Source organism: Larus michahellis, chromosome 1 (genome assembly GCF_964199755.1).
Source record: "Larus michahellis chromosome 1, bLarMic1.1, whole genome shotgun sequence".
Taxonomy (NCBI): domain Eukaryota; kingdom Metazoa; phylum Chordata; class Aves; order Charadriiformes; family Laridae; genus Larus; species Larus michahellis.
Genome location: NC_133896.1, coordinates 107,933,807 through 107,953,749, shown reverse-complemented (window position 1 = coordinate 107,953,749; position 19,943 = coordinate 107,933,807). Strand labels below are relative to the sequence as shown.

Below are 19,943 nucleotides of genomic sequence, written 5' to 3'. Positions count from 1 at the left end.
CCCCATCCAAGAATAACAGTGCGATTGTGACACACCTAAGAATGACTATTGGGGCAGACTGAGGTCCATCTTGCCCAGAATCCTACCCCACAAGCCCCCGTAAGCAATGTCCAGGAAAATATGAGAACAAGATAAACGTAGATGACGCTTCCTCCCCTAATACTCTTCCAACCTCTAACTATTTTCGATTAAGAGCACTTCCAGAGCCATATGTAAGTTCCCCTATATACAACAGATTTGAGTGGCTTTCTCATCTGTGAACTTATCCATATAAATAAATTTCTGGCACACACATTTTTTAGTAGAGGAGTTCCACAGATTTTTTTCCCCACCACATTAAGAACAAGCACTTCTGTTTTTTCCTTAAGCTTCTTTCCAGCTTCACATATCTGCTCCTAGTTCTTAGACTAGGCAGCCTGTCTCTATGTAGCCTTCCAATACAGCTCATTAGTCAGTAGATCTCTATAGCATGTACACACATTAAATCTAGAAGAGAGACAGTAGCTTAAGCAGTTATTCATCTTACCTTTGATCAATCACTTTGCCCATGTACGGACCTTTTCTAGGTCTGTTGTGTCCTTCAGGTGAGGGGGACAGGATGCTACACAGTCCTTCAGAGACAGGTGAACCAGACTTACATGTTGTCATAACATCTTGGTTTGCCCTGTATTCTAGTTTTAACACCCTGCCTAAACTTACCGTGGGAAAAGTAAGAGTAAATAAAAAAAAAAACCACCACCATCTCAAAGAAAAATAGTGCAGGCCATGTTAATCAAACACCCAACTAAACTCTTACTTGCAGGTTTATAAAGCTACCCCTCAGAAGGTTTATCTAGGGGACTTTCCCCAATCAAGAGTGATTGATGGCAATTACCCAGTAAGTTGTTGCTGCAGAAAAAATAAATGAATTGCCACTTTCTCTAAGTCTAATGGCTGCAGCTGCAACACATTAAATTGATTTCATCCACATTTTTTCCTTTAAACAATTCTGCTCTAATTTGTTTGTATTTCCGTGGTGAGAGCTAGTTGTCTTTAAAGGGTGGCTGCTTCCTCCACTTAGCCTTTTATCATTCATTTGCAAGAAAATGGCATTATGTGTCACCTTGCATTTTATTTTGCTGTGCTTCTGCAATTAGCTTTCACTTGTGAGACTTCTTGTAAGACTGGAAATCACAGTGTTACGGTAAGTCTGCTCTTGAGTTAACTATTTTACAGCATGCTAAAATGAATAAGCACATCAGTGTGATACACAAATTAAAAAAGCAAAGCGTTACCGAAGCAGAGCTACAAACCGTTACCTGCAATACCAAATGTACAAGAATACTTTATTGGATGGGGGCGGGGGGGTTGGGAATTACAGGTTTATAGCATTTCTAGGAAGCCTTTCATCATTAAGACAATAATTTAGAATATAAATAAAATTTATATATATCAGATAGTAGTTTCCACATACATAACATTAGGTCACATAACATGAAAGGTACACAAACGCATGCCATCACCTTCACTGCTAATCTCCTCAACTGTATTTGTCTTTCATTCTTTTGGAAAGTTCATGATCTGTGGATACGTATGTGGTGGATAAAGCTCTTTCTCTGCTGTAGCGGGTGAGCTACACTAGTGATGAGAACAGCCTGGAGAGAGTACGTACCCCAATTTCTCCCCTTTGAGTTATTAAATTGAAGTTTTCTTTGAAATTAAGGGGTTATGGCAATCATTCATCCATAAAAATGTTTTTTTTTTTTAAATCCAAGAGGCTGATTTCCATAGCTGAATATGCCTATGGTCACTGTAATAGGTATCAGAGATAATTTAATGTACACTAGAGAGAGAGCACTTAACTTGTACACACTGCTCCTAAGTGGTCTTGAACATTAAACTCCTTTTGCTTTCTGTGGGCCTATTATCTAGATGTTTTCTAAATCATCAGCTCTGCTTTATGGAAAAATAAAACGTATCTGGCCATTACTAGTTGCATGCACTCACTTAATTTCAGTCCTGGGAAAACAGTCAAAAATACATATATGGTAATGGGCTATTCTAATAATAATGAGCAGGGCTGATGAGATGGCTGGATAATCTATCCCTGGTGAGTACTACAGTCATTAATTCAGTTTCTCAGCACCTGGCTTTCTGATAGGTGGAGCTCTGGTGCTGCTATTATTTTTTTTTTCCCCTCATTATCTCTCTAAGCTAGAGGATGACAAACAAGGGATTATTTTCAATTAGTGGTGTGTAAGAGAGTGGGAACATGCAGTGCAATAAATGCTTTGTGTGGATGCTTATGTCAGAGCGCAAGGGCCACCTTTGTTTAGCTTAACACACTATCTCTGGTGTATGTCCACACATGGATTTAATCAGGAAAATACAATGCAGAGAAAGCCCAAACTAATTAAACCCCCTGGTAACTCTCTAGTTTTTTCCCCTCAGGTCACTAAGTCTTAAGGTAAGGTAAACTGTATCCCAATTTTTATATCTAAGCCTATCCAAATCAAACTTTAAGGCATAAAATAAATTAGCAAGAATAACCTTTGATAACAAGCATAAGAAAAACTCAGTTCTACTTGACATCCATTTAAGGCAGTCAAATGGTACGCTGAGACAGAACACACAGCAGGAACAATGTTGACACCTCCATATTGGTAAGCTTACTCTACCTTAAATAATGACAGCAATTATGACACATTTCTAATGGTTTTGTCCTGAACTTACGCAAGGAATTTACCTGAAATGATTGAGCCAGCGGCTGTTGTGAGCAGGTAGCTGAGTTTGAGCCCTTCTTTGGAAAGGCAGCTCTTCAGCATTCCTCTACCTGCCTCTCAGATCTAGTGGCAGTCCCACCAGATGCCACGAATATAGCCCATCCTTGGACATAACTAGATATTCAGCAGTGTCACCACTGCTTATTTAAGGTCACTTAGTCACCTCCTCTTCGAAGTTCTCGTTTCTCACTGATGCTCAGTGTTCGCCCCTGCAGATGGGACCCTGCCATGTGCTTAATGGCTTACAACCTTGCAAAGGTTAGCGCAGTTGGCATGGGGCGGGGGGCAAAGCACATGCATGGACATGCAGAGGCAAGATACTTTCAATACTACGGCTGCTGAGGTCCGGATTTGTAACCTTTCTTCACATACAACGCAAAGGCTTTGTTTCCTAGTGCCTGGGGTACCTACATAGGGTTCTCCATTAATCATTAGAAGTGCCACAGATGAAAGGAAGGCACAGCATAGGGAAACTGCAACCACTTGTGCAACTTGGAAAGCATTTCTAGTCGAATAATGCATTATAGGTTCCTTGCAGTTAAGCAGGGACCTCCAACTCTTTAAATACACGCAATAGGATTTAATTTGTTTCCAACCTTTTGCATTAAAATTAGATCTTCCACAGCACACTACATCTGAAGCTGGCTAGCTTGTAAGAGAAACAAATGGTTTACTGATTTTTCTTTTATTTTTTTTTAAACAACATAGTATTTACAATATATACAAAAAGCAAACCGGAAATCCATATCTATACATGGAAAAGCTTTACCGGCATTCGTGATGCTCCTTGATAATAGAACTAAAGGCGTTCTGATGTAAACTTGTCTTCACTCTTTTTTCCCTTTGTCTTCTGTTGCAAAACCAAACTCTCACAACTTCTTTCTCAAGGTTGAGCCCCTCAGCCATCCTCATAATCTCCTGAGAAGAAGGCTTACTTTGTTCTCCAAAGTGCCTCTCTAGGGCTTCTTTGGCAGCGATACTGGATAAAGGGATAAAACGTCACCTTTAAAAACTTTTCTGTCACATTCAGGCTGTCACCACTAGTTCAGAAGAAGGGTCAAGTAAGAGCACTGAAGGTAGTGATTTGGTTTGTTTCCTCTTTTTCTACATAAAGGAAACCTACAGAGCTTAAAGTACCCTGAAGTTCTTTGCTGGCATGCACAGCAACACATCATGCAGAATTACAGCACAGAGTAATTTAAAGGCAAAACAAGCATCAAGTTCAGTGCAATTTCAGTGGCGATCAGGAGATGTTTGGGCTTCTTGATGTTCTCTAGGAGATACAGCTGCTAGCTAGGCATGAATGGGATCAGAGGAACTGGAACAAGCGTGACCACCCATTCTGCCCCAGCCACAGCAGTGTCATGGGGATCAGCAAACGCACGTTACTGGGCTTGTCTGGTTGTATCAAATCAGTTGGGTTTACAAAGGGGAAGAGCTCCATCACTTACAATTTGGGAAACATTGTATGTTGTATCAAGTTCAGCATCTTATTTTGTTATAGAGAGGGCACTAGAGTATTCTTAGAAATCACAGAGATTACGGCAAGCTGTTGTATCAATCATTGCATTTTCTAAAAGTCTGCCTTAGTCTTTTCCTCACAGTTGGGGGTGACCAAAGTTGAGTGCTTCAATAAACAAAGTAAGCTAAGACTGCTATCTTTCCTTATGGCTGGACAGAATTTGCTTCCTGTTTGTGTTACATATTCTCAGAAAACTAAGAGTATCTGCGACATGCTTGTGTGCCACCAGCATGCGTCCAAAACTGGCTTCAGCAGTAGCTGTAATTTCTTTGGACACAAGAGGGCACTTCGTGCATTATTCTAGAAATGAGGTGCAGGTATTTCTGTTACAGAAATATACAAAGTATCAGCTGGAGTTCTAGTTATTTCATTACTTTGTCTGTAATATATTGCTGGTCTTTCATTTAAAGGTCTATTTCACAATATTTAGTAACATTACCAAAACTACTTAATTAATAGCATGGTGCACTGTACACTCAGAAGTATAGAAACATCATTGGTTTTGACTAACTGTTTCTTAGGCTTTCTGATCAAAGTAGAAAAGCAAATAGCTCCCACAAATTCAAATTAAGTAGTTTTTGCTCAGGGTATGACTCATATAATTTAGTTAGTGAGACTCTTATGTCTATTTTACCTTCAAACACCCATTGAGGCTTGCTAAGAGTACGATCGCAGTTCACGTAAAGTCCATCTCCCTGATTAGTTTGAGGTCTTCAAATCAAGGTCCTAGATGCTTTCCAAAGCACCAATTAATATTTTCTTACTCTATGGGATTTGGTACTAAACTTCCCCTCAATTATCTGTGCCCTTGACAACCTGCCGTATTTGATACTCCCAGTGCAGTGGAGTTAGATGTAAAAGCAGGAATAATTAAAAAATGCTTAATACGAGGACTGATTTCCTCAATAGCTGTTAAAAAAAAACACCACCAAAGCACACAATGTTAGATGAACAGTCTTCAGTGGGCTCCTCTTGCCAGAGGAAAACACCTAGGACAGAGATGCTCTCAACTCATAGCTCTCATACAGGCCATAATGCACAAACTGGCAAAGTCTTGGCACTGCTGCTCAAGTCCTTACTGGCTTGCAGTGAAGCTGAGAGGAGAAACTGGCCTTCCACGAGCAAAACTTCATCCCTTGTGAGGTGCTGAGAGTAGCAAATGAGCTATGAAGAATCTCCCATCCCCATCTCACTTCTAATTGAGGAGCATCCCATCAGAGGACTATTTACTTCAAAAGTCAGAGAAAAATCACGTCTTCATTTTTTTTCCTTATATCAAAGGCAATATGACCAAAAAAAAAAAAAAAAAAAAAAAAAGAAGTCTCAAGCTGAACATGAAAGGAAAAGGTACATGTTGTGGCTGTGGGGTTCCGAGGTTATGGGACAACAGAGCAGCCTATGTCTCTGGGAGGTGGCACTGCACATTGGGAAGGATCCCTGCTCAGTGACAAGCACTTCACTGTAACAAGTAGGGCCTGGCTGCACCAGGGCTGTGCCCAGAGGCAGCCAAATTCTCTCCCTGTGGAAGAATGCTACAGCTCCCTGGAGGCCCCTGAGTCAATTCTTCTTCACCAAAGATCACAAGAGTCTGGGATATCTAAAGGAGAAGGAATTACCCCCTGTTCTCATTTTGCCTATTTTGTAATTGTTTTTGTAGTATTATTTACCAGCCTACTCTATTTCCATACAGAGTCTAGATAGGTGGTAGGTTTTGGCCACCAGAGATGCGAGAAGCAGCAGAAGGAGGTTCCCAGTGCAAGTCCCTTTTTTCCATTTGGCTCATTAAAGTGCTTCTTTGGAAACTCCAAATAATGCAATGACAGAAGATAAGGATGGGAATCCAATATCATGTGTAAAAGCTTATTCTCAAACTTCCCAGACCTCAATTCTCTGGCAAAATAATGTAATTTATTTTGGCATAGTGTAGAACCTCCCAAAATGTAAAGAAAGGTGCTCTGATACCTTATTCACTATATAGATGTCATCAAATTTGGGCAGAATTGGAATAAAGTATTTTTTTTATATTAAGGTATTTCGTCATATGTTGGGAAAAAAAGTCTTTAATTGGGAAATGTAGTATATTTGCAACAAAAAATTGGGGTTTTGGAGGGTCATGCTGTTATTTTCACTGGAATGTTACAAAATAGTGAAACCTTTTGAAACACTAGCTATAGAGATATATGAATAGAAAATAATGCTTTGATTTCAAGCCCAAGAAAAAGAAGCATCTTAGCCAAAGGGGTGACATGTAACGCGCTAAATATTTATTACCTTATGGTGGTTCTGCGCTTCCTCTTCCGCTCATTCACTCCAACTTTTTCACTGTATAAAGCTGCATTAAAAACAAAACCAAACCAAACCCAGCAGTTACCTTCACAGGGGATGGAAAACAAGTGCAATTATCTCCAGAAAAAAAAAGTCCCTTTCTTTGAAGATGGAAGAAAGCTATCAGATCATGCCACTGAATAAGAGCAGCACCACACATAGGAGCACTTTTTTCTTTAAGATGGTTGGTTATTGTTTTACTCCAGCTATAAGTGGTTATTAGCAAAAATGACGTGCTGCAAAAATGACGTGGTAGAGCTGCAAACAGCGCTGGCTCTGTGCCCGTGTACTTGAGGAGCCGTACTTCAGCCCCCTCCTTTTTTCTTCCTCCTACCCTGCAGGTGAGGAGGAAGAGTCTGGGGAGGTGGAGTCCATTTCCATACCCCTTGGCTCACCCTCTTTCTTCAGAAATACAGCCTTGGCTCCCAACCCCATTTATTCCTCTGCCTCTTCCGCCCCACTTTCTGATGGACAAGTGCCCCCTCACCGCCCAGAGGCCGCTGCCTGCGCACATGATCTTACCCTGCAGCTCACGCCTGTAATGCTGCTCAGGCAGGGAGCAGCTGCTACCCACCCCACACCCCTTACAAGGGGTTCTTGCGGTGTGCCAGCCACATTAGGAGAGTCCCTGGTTTCTAGTGCAGTTACAGAGGAAGGAAGCTTTCTACGTTGGGTTCAAAGGAAACTGAAGCGTGTGGCAGAAGCAGCTGTTTAACAGCGTTTCCTGCTGTTGAATACAATGGCAAATCCAAAAAGTAGCATTAAGGTCATCTTCTCCTTCTTCCCGTGCTAGGTGAGTACTGCACAGTGGTAGGCCTGGCTTTCGCTGTCACTTCCAGGCATACTGCTTCCCAGCATCACAATCCATCCAGCTGAAAAAGCTGTTCTTTAAAACAACCCATTTCCTTCAAATCAGCCAACCTGCTCTAAAGTATGCTTTGCCCAGTGAAACCCAAGACTCTTCCTGCAACTGGAAAGTAACCGGGCAAAAGGAAGGGAATCCCCTAAGCAGCAAAAAGGTCGCATCAGAAGCCTCTATGCCATGTGATCCTTCTCCAGGGTTTAAAGACCACTGCCCCAGCTGAACTCAAATCCTTTCCCCCATGGCCACATCTCATATGCCAGAGACTGGAAGGAAGAGTCCTTTGCTAGTGAAGAATCCCTGTACGCTGCTAAAGGGGCTGTCCTGCAGATCCTGATAACTGCTCTGACCTATGCTATGGCAGTGGAGCTAGTTTGCCGGGACAGAACTGAAAGAAATTACTTCCAGTAGGCCAAGTGATGTTTCTACTATTCTGTACCCTCCATGCATTTCAGTTTGCCCCTTCTTGCTCATCCAAAAAAGATAACCAAAATTTGATATAAGCATACCTTATTATTTAAATCTGGTAAAACAAAACCCTCAGTCTATGGAAGACACATATTAGTCCTTCAACATATATACAGGATTCTGTTTTAAGTGCCAATCAGTATTTAGAGGATTTCAATTCTCTACCTCCTACTTGTTCAGCTTCCTCCAGCCACTTGGACAGTATTGATTTCAGTTTGCATGCGTTCTTGAAACTCAGCTGCAAGTTTTCAAACCGGCAAATAGTAGTTTGGCTGAATTCAGAGCCGTGCACAGCAGCCAGTGCTTCTCCAACATTGGTTTGTGTATAACCTGTCAAAAACGAAGAGAAAATGTCACTTTGGAGCTTTCTAGAAAGGGTTATTTTCCTTGAGATGCTTCGCCTTTCACTGCTGACTCTTATGAACAGTGTGCGCCCGCAGTATCTGCAGGATGGGCTTTCTGCAGAGGTCTCTGGGGCTGACTGAGCTCGCCACAGAGAGGTGTTCCGGCTCCTATTGGAGACTGTTTTTTTTGTAGGATGCCCTAATTTGTAAAGATGCAATGTAATGTGATAAGCGATAATGTAAACATTGCAGCTCTTCGTTCAGAATCCTCAGTGTTCATAAGTGGGATGAAGCTGCAGCACCAGATGTGTTCTTTTTTTTTTTTTTCCCGCAGTACAGTTCAAACAAGGATGAGACCGCTTTTTACTTTGCAATGTACCTCAATCCTTCTGTAGAAAGGAGAAATTCCCTACAGATGAGAAAGACAGGGCTCAGTCCACCTTTGTCCTCAGCTAGGATTGCCCAGGGAAGGAAAAGCAGCTCAGCGGAGACCCTCGAATGCAATCTATCTTGCATCAGCCCCAGTAGCTATCAGATAGCAACCAAGATACCAGTCGCCGCTGTACCGGTGCCTTGGCACAAGAAAATACAACAGGAAGAGAAGCTTCCCACTGATATGAAAGATTTGCCATGGATGTCACCCACCTTGTATGCTAAAATGCCATTGAAGCATCTTGTGAGACGGAGCACTTCATGGGGAAGAGAATGGGTGTAAGAGGTGAGAGCACGTGTTGCCCCAAGTTGCAGAAATTTTGGGGCTGTGCAAAATAATGTACCTCCTACTGAATGTAATTTAATGAACAGCAATAATTTTCTCAGCACTTTAGACAAATAATTTAAGGGCAAGAAAGTTTAAAGTCCTTTTCTGCATACTGAGTTGCAAAAAGCTTAAGTTCATTAATTCTGTGCAAGTCTTCTAGGAACGGAGAAAGTTTGGCAGCGCAAGATAGGATTAGAGTTATGATTAGACAACTGCAGAGGCCAGACCATAAAACATTCAGAAATAATTGGGCTTCCATTGGAATTTTTTGGCCGTTTGTTCACAGACATAAAGCACATACCCAGCTTAATTCTCCGCAGCTTGAATTCATTAGCAAATTTCTCCAGTTCCCTGATTTCGGGTGAGTCCATGTCAATGGGCTCTTCAACAGACTTGCTTTTTCTGCGGAACTCCTGCTTGAAGTCTACGGTGGTGGCATCGTCTGCGAGGAGGGACTGGTGCATGGACGTGAAGCTGTGGCCCAGGGCACAGGAGCTGGCGCTCAGGGCATGCTCCGGGAATTTATAAAGGCAAGGAGTCAGGCTACCTAAGTAACACCACAAAGAAAATGCAGAGCAGTTATTCTTCACTGCTACACCATAAAAACACGACTTCACCATCTCATAATCCATGTCTAATATTAATTATACAACGTATATGCAAAAGTATCCAAAAGTGAGGATTTCCTAGGAGATACAGTCTTCTCTCTTGTCCCCATGCATGAAAACAAACCAACATCCACTTTCACAGGCTATAGCCATCCTATGTCATAGCAAACTGTGATGCACTTAAGTAAGATGGTAAATGGTCCAAACTTAAACAAAAAACAATCCAAGGCTTCATCTGGAATTAAGCAGCACAAGAAGATCGATGGATCTATGTCATTTTGAGCCATCTAAGATGTGTCAGCCTCTGTTTTCTGGTACAAGGAATACTTCTGTGTAAATACCATTTGATGCTCAGAGAAGAAACTAGGTTGGTTTAGCTTTAGCATAAAATCTGTTTGAGGAACGTACACAGGTAAGAGCTCAAAGGAAAAAAAAAAAAAAACAAAACAAAAACTAAAAAAGCCCACTAACATCAAACCAGAACATATTCGGAATGGCAATTCTAGCTTAAAAAGAAATTGCTCAAGGAGAACACAAAACTACCTTGTGCTACCTTTTGTTCACAAATATCAAGCATAACACAAAGATTCAGTTACAAGCGAAGGCTGTTTTTTCACTAGTTACTGCACGTACAGCTAAAGAGTCTCTGGCCTGAAGGTGGGGGGGCGGAAATCACTGGAGAAATATTAACTCTTCAGTGTATTTGCCAGTAAATTCCAGGTTCTTGGGACAACCTTCCCAATTTTCTAAATTACACAAAACTTTGTAGCAGAACTCAGAACTTATCAGCCTCCTACCCCTTCCTCCATTTGCTTTTTTTGTCTTCAACTCCCCAGTTGCTCTCACCAGTGTTGGATGTTCTAGCCCCATAGGAATATTTTATTTGCTTCACACAGGGTAACCACAAAAAAAAAAAAAATATCTCAAAGAATAAAGGAAAAGACTAAAAAAGAGAAGGACTTGCTTTGCAAGCTGCTGACACCGTTTACCACATTGGGATGCGGCATGCTGCATGTCTGTAAGATGCGACTCTGGGAGAGACTTGCTGAGAGCAGCTCTGGAGTCGCAGGCTTGATGCCTAAAAAAAATGAAGGGTGAAAAAGAAAGGAGAAAAGTTAAGGTGTATTTATTTATTTTGGAATGAAACAAAATGAGCTTCTGAGCAATACCTTTTGTTTAATACCTATTAACTTTTCCCAGGGAACAATGCCAGGAATGTCTGCAACAGACACTTAAATGCACAATAAAATAGGAGCATTTGGATATTTGCACACTGTGAGTGAAGTCTACTCTCTGTCCCTAAAAAGTCCCTATTCAAATATATTCATCTGTGCTGACTTACTGTAATATTTCCTTCGTTATTAAGTGAAATAAAACGCTGAGTTTGATTTTCGGGTCAGCTCGGAGTCACAATTATTTCCTGTGAGTTGTGTTAATTTGGTTCATGGCATTATCTCATCAACTGCTGCTTGACCTTGCATGGAGTAACAGTTCCATTTTCTTACTCAGCCTGGGATATGGAAAACTAAGCAGGATGTTAGCATACATTCATGAGTGTAAAAATCGGTGATCATCTACATGATCCGCCTGCTGAATTCAGCTATCCTTCCATTATTCTGTCATTTTATTTCATAGGTCCAGTCAGGCTCCATCACCCCAGGCACTGGTAATACAGAGGTATGTAGGGTACGTCACTCCTGGTCCCTCAAAAAGTGATGATCACCAAGGGAAGTGGTCATAGGTGAGAAACAAGAGCAGCACTGTCCCAGTCTTGCAGAAAGAAATAAGAGACAGAGTCATTTCCCAAGACATGCAGAAGTTTGGGGGAACTCGGGGCACTGACCCCTAATTTCCTAACCTAATTTCTAACCCCCTAATTTCTAACACCTTAACCCCAGTCCTGTCTTCTTTAAGCAATTGTCTTGAATCAATCCCTCTAAAGGAAAACTGATTAAAGTCAACGTTCTAAAAGAGCTCACCTAGTTGAAAGTATGTCTCTTACCTGCCATCACCCCGTAGGTAGACGGTTGATTTCCATAATGACAGGAAGGCACAGAGTAATGAAGGCCTGTTGACGCATTTCCCAAAGTCATCATGGCAAAGCGGATATGGGAGCATATAGGAGTTTGGATCAAAGACAAAACAGATGGGACTGGTAAGAAAATGGGTGAGGATTCAAGACATAGCCTTTAAATTCAGAGGTACACACTATCCTTGTATGTAGTTTTTGCGTGCATTCAGTAAGGATTTAACTTTGGGCCATAACCATCAGGTTAATACTGCTGGAAGTCCAGACACTTGGCCAGGTTACACCAGACAAGACTGCCAGAATAAATAGTGAGATACCCTCTGAGCCAAGACCAAAAATTGTCATACCGTGGTCTTGATGTGTTATTTTTAGCACTATCTATGTGCATAACCTGGGTTACGTATACCACTAAGCAAGGGAAGCATTGAACTCTCCAGGAGGAGACCGGTTCCTCTCTGCACCCAACTTCCACATGCCATTTCATTTAATCTTACATAAAAACTCTATATTTCCAGAAAATTGATTGGCTTCACTGTTATGCAAACCCCACATACATCAGGCAATACAGGCATCAAGAAAGGCAATATTTTATGCATGCCTAAGACCTGGGTTTCCAAAAGCAACGATTTGGGACATTTGCTTTGAGGCAACCAGAAGCCACATTTTCTTAAGTGCCAAGCCACCAAAACCATTTCAGAGTGCTTTGTCAGGGAAACAGAATGACAGACTCTGGGCTCTTCTAAAAAGTTAGGTCTAACTCAATGTTTTCCATCAGCAGCACCATCAACAACCACACAACTAATTTATCTCTAGTGTTTTCACAGGGGTGTTTCAGATCTGTGCTCAGTAATCACCAGTGCCTGAAGAATCAGACAATTTTTTACTGAATTCAAAATGAGAGATATGGCTGTTTCTCATGCATAAGTAGGCACAGAAATGCATTTACTCTCCCCTCTAACAACTGCTGTAAAGTATAAGATTAAAAATTCATGTTTGTGAACATTCAGATACGTAAACCTGTACTTTAGAGCACACATTCCAGTTGCTCAAAACAATATAACGAATTAGGGATTACAATCTCTGCTTTTTTAACTGTAATCATAACAGTAAAATTTCTTGTTTAGATACACTTATACAGATATAAAATCTACTAAACCAGGCACGCTCATGGTAGCATAAATGCACCCCAAATAAAGATTGCATTAATAGTATTAATGCATTTAGAGCAATGCATCTTTTCTTTTGGGATAAGATCTAAGTGTTTACTGGTGTTTGGTTTTTTTTTTCCCCTATTATTTAATAATCAATAGACTAATTTTTATGCATAAAAATAACCTTTTTGACTTGCTAATAAGGGTTTAACAATTTTGACATTTAACAGAAGTCGTTATTCAAAATTCTTTCATGTCTACTTTGTGCACAAATTCTCCTTAGGTGCTTTCACCAGAATGGCACTGTTTATTACAATTTCTGAATCTATGCAGGAAATTTGTAAACCTTTACTCATTATAGTTAGCACTCTCTGTAACGGCTTCCATTCTCCCAGGGTCGCTTGCTAGATGTGATCCTGTAAACAAAATTCCCACTGACTACAGTGGTATTTGTGCTTGGGTGGTAACTGCAAATTATCAAAACCCAAATTTGAAGCAGAAGAGCAAACACTTTTGGCTGGCTAGCTGTCACCATATATTTTTTATTACGAACCAGATGAATCTAGAAAGTACTACTATGATACAGATACATAAATTTGTCCTCATACAAAATTTAAATTTTCCTATTCCCTACTACCACTGCTAACCAACAGCCATATTAGGATATTTCAAACCCCCTGCTTAATGTATAAGATCCTGTTATCTATCACCAATGCTCGGTTCTCATTACTTGTATGCTTTTCCTTATTATTAAAATGTTTTATTACCAATGCATTTCAGGAGAAGGCTAGTTTCTTGTTAAGCTCCAAATAAAATTCTTACCTTAATGTAATTTCAAATAAATCAAAACTATTTCTTTTTCTGTTCCTGAAAGCATTCCATTAACAATTCCTGTATTCGACAATCCCGCTTCTGCAGGTTTAAGTCTGCAAGAAAACTCTCTCTGTGTCTTTCTTTCAGACAGTTCAATGATCACATGTTCCTAGTATTTAAATGCAATTAATTGGATTATATACACAAATACACAAAATTCAAAAATTTTGATGAGACGTCTGCCACCAATTTTGAACATCCTGCTTAAATCTTCATCTTGATTCAGTATGCAAAATGCTTTGTAAAGCAATTGCCCAAATGATATTTAGACTTGATTTGTTTTAAATACATTTTTTATTTAAAGTAATTTAAAGTATTTTAAACTTTCAATTAATTTACATGACACTTGTCCCTGAAGACTATATAATCCTAACAAGAGTGGCAGTGTTTGAGTCTGTTCTAAGTTTATGCATTGGTAGCATCCTTGAGCTTAATCTTGTAACAAACTTAGACAAAGCTACAAATTTAGCTAAAATACAAACATTTGGGGTTTTCCTGATTTATTCATCGTGCAGAGTATTGTGAAAATGCTTCTACTTTAATGCAGTCCAAATCACACCTAGCACTGATACCAAACACTTTAAATATTGCAGAACTCAACGAACACGTATCATCCAAAAGCATTACAAATGAGAGTTACTGAGAGCAAGATTACTTTTAAAAAGTACCTGTAGACACAACATTGGTGGCATGGTTAGAAACCGGCAGGCACTCTGCGGCGCTGTGATGCATTATCAGAGGCAGAGAGGGAGAAGAGTCAGAATTCAAGGGTACAAAGGTGTCAGATGAAGGAAACGCTTGGCAAGTCATACCCTCCAACAGGCGAAAGAGCCGCTTGCCCGCGTTTTCTAACAGAACAGATTTTGCACGATTAGCGGCAGCTCAAACTCTATTCCAGGCTTTTTGCCTGCATATACATATACAGGAGGGCTCCAGAGCACAGGGAGGTCGTGTGCAGGTATTTATACCACTAGGAAATCCCTTTATCCATTTTAATGTTCTTTTCCCAGCAATATCGCTACACTGCTATAGAGCCTCCTTCCTTCCCACACAAACACAATACGTATCCAATTAATGGTGCGGGGGGGAAGAAGAGGGAAACCAGAGACAAGATTTGACAGATATTTTCAATTAGGTCTTTTGTGAAGAACAATAGCCAGAAAAAAAAAAAAAAAAAAGTATCGTCTCCAAAGTCGGTAGCAATGAGACAGGTACGTTCAATACTAAGTAGGTTTCCACAGTTAACACCTGCCCCCAAAATCTCATCCGGGTGATTGTCTGGAAGGCAACCCGGCTGAGAGCTCAATCGAAAGTGTGCAAACGTCAAGAATCCGTAGCGAAATAATCTAAATTAACCTAATTCCCAGCAGTTCCACACTGATCATTTGTCTTAACATATACTAGAATAAATCAGAGATGTGTAATATGGAGCAGCTGCATCCATGAGGAAGTTTCTGTACGGATCGCTTTACATAAGCATGAAGTGCTAAATGTTTATCTAAAACAAACTCTTGAAAGAGCCCATAGTGTCACATAAAACTCATCCACAATTCCTGTTATTAATTTATACTACCACAGCATCTACAGTCTCATCCAGAAGGTTATGGTCTTTATTGTGCTACACACAAAGTAAAAGCAGGATCTTTTCTCAAAGAATTTACTAAGTCATTTGTTGGCATGAGATTGGAACTACTTTGGAGCAGTAAAGAACATACAGGTTATCCTAAAAATTATGAAAATTACTGCAGTACACCTTAGTCACATATTCTACATATATGCTGGTCTATTTTATTTATTTTTACTTTTTAGGAGGTAAAACTTATTATGTGGAGGACTTTTTTTGTGGTCTGTTTTGAATGGTTTTGGGGTGGTTTGTTGTTTTTTTTTGGTGGGCAAAGACGATGTGGTTAGACCTTTTATTATTATTTTATGTAATGATGATGATACTTTCTGTGTGTTTGGTATTCCAGACTGGTTCAAATGTCTGAATTAGGATTTTAATGGCGCAGACTTCAGATACGGGACATGGGAGCAATCATACATGTTATTGTGTCATTTTTCATGGATTATTGCAGAAAAGTGGTATTGCATTAGGCCACTCTGTAGAATCCTTGATATTATGTGTAAACGTGTTCCGGGGAACGTTGTTTTCGAGGTTGTTGAGAAATTTCGGAAGAATTACTGCATATGGCAAATTGCACATGTCCTTTAACAGTGGTGAAGCTCCATGCTCCTATTATCTACACGTGCACTTTCACATTCAAAAATATACAAAAATTTTAAAATAATCATGGTGATATTATGGTAGATATTGTCATCAAGTGAACTGCCATCGGTATTACTCTGGGTTTTGCCTAATATATATTAGTGTCTGTGGATTCATGAGTGTGCTGAATTATGAGCGAGAACCAAGTCTTAAATTCCAGCATTTCATTCACCTGAAAATATATTTGGAACCCATAAAGTTCTCAGATCAGAGCATGGCACTGAAGGAAACTAGGACAGAAGTCAACAGTGATATATCATTCAACATCCTGCAGACTATAAACAGTTCTCAAATGGTATATCCTTCTTATGACACAAATAATTTTTCTAGCTCCAATGGTAGAATTGTAACACTTAGCCAGAGTGCTCTGCATAAACTGTTACTCAAGTGAGTGGAAATTCAATAATTATTTTAAGCATTTTCACCTCTGGTGACCTTTTCTTCCTCAGCAAGGAGCATCGTACATCCACAGGGGTCTTCAGTCCACCTAACTACTGGGTTTTTGAAGCCGGGGAGAAAAAGGAACACTAAGAAAAACTCAACAGCCCTATCCTTGACAATTATTTTTTTCTCAAATCCCAACAGGTAATATTTCTATAGCAAACTCATAGCTAGACCCAAAGAAGTTGTAGCCTGTCCCCAAGTACAAGATGGAGTTTCACTTCCAGATTTCCATTTCTTCCTGAGCTCAGGAGACTTACCTAACTTTGCCCAGGTGCTCAAGTTTTCCCATAGAGTTCATTAAAGGAGTTTGTAGTAGGTTCATGAAGGGTGGTCACCCACCGAAGCTGGGACCAAGAGAGACTGGGATCATGAGGCACCGAACTTTTACTCAGAGTACAATAAAAAGCTGTTCTGTGACACCATCCCAGACACCACCTCAAATGAGTTTTTAATGCCAACGTTATTTAGTGTTGTGTTTCTTACAGCTGAATGATTTGGATTTTTATTTTTATGTGTTTGAGCCACATTGGCCACTCTGTGGATACCACGCTAAGTCTGTTACTACTTTTCTGTTCTGTCAAGAAGAATCCCTTGGTGGTGAAGCCCTGTCAAGCCAGCCACACTCACCTGTTTGGCTGCGCTTCAGATTGTCTTACCCAAAGTTACCCTACGGCTCTGTATATTGTAATTTCATGACCAATTTTAAAACTCTGCCTCACAGCAGAAGGATTTTGCTGATATTTGCTCTTCTTATCCCACCTCCTATTTCGATCTTCAATAATAGGTACTCTTCTGCTTGTTTAGGGAAGTCCTCAGGCCGCATGGACCTGAGAAGTGCCCCTGTACTGCCATGCTGACATCTCAGGAACCCATGCCAGGTCTTTGTCGAAGGACGCTCCATTCTGGCCATGAGAACATGTTAATCATAAGAAAAAAGGATGGTGCAGTGCTCCTCCTCTGTGTCAAGAAGCAATCAGACTTTGGGATTGGAGAAGTCAGGTTGAACTAACAGCAGTTTCTCTCCTCTGGCTATGCTCACAGAAGACCTAAGTTTTTCCAGACTAGTAGACCACAAATGAGAAGCCTGGGGTATTTTTTGTTTGTTTGGGGTTTTTTTTGTTGTTGTTTTTTAAATCTTAATCTTACAGCACTGTAAAGGCTACCCAAGGTACTTTTTTTACCTCCTCAGAAATCAACAGGAAGTGCCAGTTTATCTACAGCCTTTGAGCAGAAATAGCTCCCCTTACTTCATTATATCACTTATATCTGTCCTCCCTCCAAACCACATTCTTTGGACAGACCTTACAAAGAAAGATGGGGCTGCTCTAATTATGTACTAACAAATCCCAACTACCATCTCAGTCTCAACACTCAGCATCCCAAGTTTGGATAACTTATGGAAACCGAATGGATGTGTCCTTTTCTGGTGAGAGAGTGCCTTATGAATGAGAAAGTCTTCACTGGACATACTCAAGAGGACCAAGTAATATACATGGAAGTCATTATCACCCAGAGACCCCTCTCTTCCTTCATTTCTGAATTGTTCTTTTGCTACTTAAAAATGAAAGAGAAGCAGTTCATCTAAGGGTTTCTGCCATGAATTTCAGACCTGCACCCACCAACTAAAAGAGATCATCCCTTCTCCACACTTAGAAGTGCCCTTAAAAATTCAGTGGCCATTTTCTGCCCTGAGACACAGACCGCCCATTCTCCATTTAGACGGTGGTGTGATGTTGGTAAATGTCACAGTAAAGTCCATCTGCTCACTCCTGATTTCTCCACTGAAAATAGCCTTTTGAGTGGCTATTAATTCTATAAGGCGGAATAGAGAAAATGAAGGTTTTAATGACTGAGTCTCTTTTTAGACTGTCCATTATAGGATAATGCTGAGCTCACTTTAATTTTTTCCCTTAAGTTATCTCCACTTTTTACTTCACGTTAGGTGACTGCTTCTTTTCCCCCTAAATCTGTTCTGATTGAATCCCAAAGTACTGAAGAGATCCTTCAAAAGCCCATTGAGTTTTTGCTTGGACAGAATTAAGTTATCTGTTTCCATGGCAGAAAGATCCCTTCACATGGTTTTCTCAGCTCAGAAATAACCTCTCATTGTAAGCTCTCAGGACTGGCTGTGAGACAGCCAGGGAAAGCACCATCATTTGCTCCACAGGAGCATCGCTGTTCCCAAAAGTTGATCCCATGCTGATTGACAACGTGGATTTTCATCCTCTCCTTTGCCAAGCACTACATAATTGCAAAGGAAATCAGGGACAATGCAGATCTTGGTAGCATCATTCATTAATTCCTTTTCCGAGGTGTCCAAAGCATTTTCTAGATAAGTTGAAAAGATAAGGCTTGTTCATTCACATAAAGACCTGGTAGATATGGAACTCTCTACAAACATAATCACTATGATACTCCTAAGGCTTGAAACTTCCCACCTGGAACAACCACCCACATGTACATTTACACTCTGGAGGGCGGATGTGTGTATGGACATATATATACACATACTCATATCTCTCTCTCCCTCTCTCCCAATAATGCACCTCAGAGAACCTCTGGTTCCTTAGGAAGTAAGCTTCATTTTTGCCTTTACTGCACATGGAGTGGGGGATCTTTAACTCCTTCTATTTCTGATAGTAGTAAAATTTGCATCCTGTCACGCTTGTACCTTTTTGCATGATGTACTTGTATGTAAAAATTCCTCTGTCACACGTTTCTTTTTTATGCAGAATACCTAACTTCTTAGTTTTTAATTCCATAATTTCATGGTTAGTTTTCACGAGGTTGGGTAAAAGCTACAAAAAAAAATAGAAAGGGGAAAGAAAACTACTTTCTGACTTGTTTCTAATTTGCCAGTAACAGTCTTTTGCGGATACACAATAAAGCAGCAGGTTGAGCATGCTCCGTCTGCATTCCAGACTTCCAAAGAGCCCCAGATCTACTGGGACTTTCAGTTGTATCTTTCCTCTGTGTAGGGTATTTTCTTAAATCATTTTACTGTTGACACACTCCGCACTGCTCAGCTATCATGCAAAGCTGAGGAGTCTGTCGTTAACTGTTCTGCTTGAAGAATCCAAGCTTTGCCTGCTCAACGCTGTGTAACAAGAGCATCTACAAAACACAGTGGAGGCCATTTCACATGCGCACAGGGTGTAAACTTACTGGTACAGCAACTGCACAGTTCCTCTTCTCTTCATGTCAACACGGTAGCATGCTTGGGCCTCCGCTCCCAGGGAGAAATACTCTATCGTGGCTACATTGGAAAGCTGGTCTGTGAAGCCCACGGTAATGGTGAGGGGAGCCCCTTAAATACAGATGCTTGGGCTACTCCTCAGTATATTGCAAGTGCACTTTATTTTCCAAGGACTTGTCTTCGCAGAGTGAGAGGCCCCAAAGGTGGTTGGTATCAATAGGAGCTGGAAGTACTGAGCATCACAAAAAGGCAAGGCTGAGGGGGATTTCAACACATCTTGGAATGTAAGCATTAAATATGACAGTATTATTACACAAAACCAGTGACCTGGAT

The 19,943-nt window shown here is 40.5% G+C and overlaps 1 protein-coding gene across 4 annotated transcripts in view; it reads right to left on the bottom strand.

Annotated features, from left to right (window-relative positions):
- Positions 1-1,639: 1,639 nt before the first annotated feature.
- The window catches only part of POU1F1 (POU class 1 homeobox 1), a 181,427-nt gene continuing 163,123 nt past the window's right edge, over positions 1,640-19,943 (bottom strand). For 2 of the 4 annotated variants that reach the window (XM_074599168.1, XM_074599158.1), the window contains exons 2-7: positions 11,654-11,719; positions 10,612-10,729; positions 9,345-9,586; positions 8,105-8,269; positions 6,556-6,616; positions 1,640-3,741 (exon numbers count right to left, since the gene is read on the bottom strand). In XM_074599168.1, coding sequence (XP_074455269.1) covers positions 3,528-3,741; positions 6,556-6,616; positions 8,105-8,269; positions 9,345-9,586; positions 10,612-10,729; positions 11,654-11,660 — 807 coding nt within the window. In that variant the 5' untranslated portion in view covers positions 11,661-11,719 and the 3' untranslated portion in view covers positions 1,640-3,527. Of the gene's footprint in view, positions 3,742-6,555; positions 6,617-8,104; positions 8,270-9,344; positions 9,587-10,611; positions 10,730-11,653; positions 11,804-14,372; positions 15,266-19,943 lie in introns of those variants that run through there. The other 2 variants (XM_074599137.1, XM_074599148.1) reach the window with 2 other exon arrangements.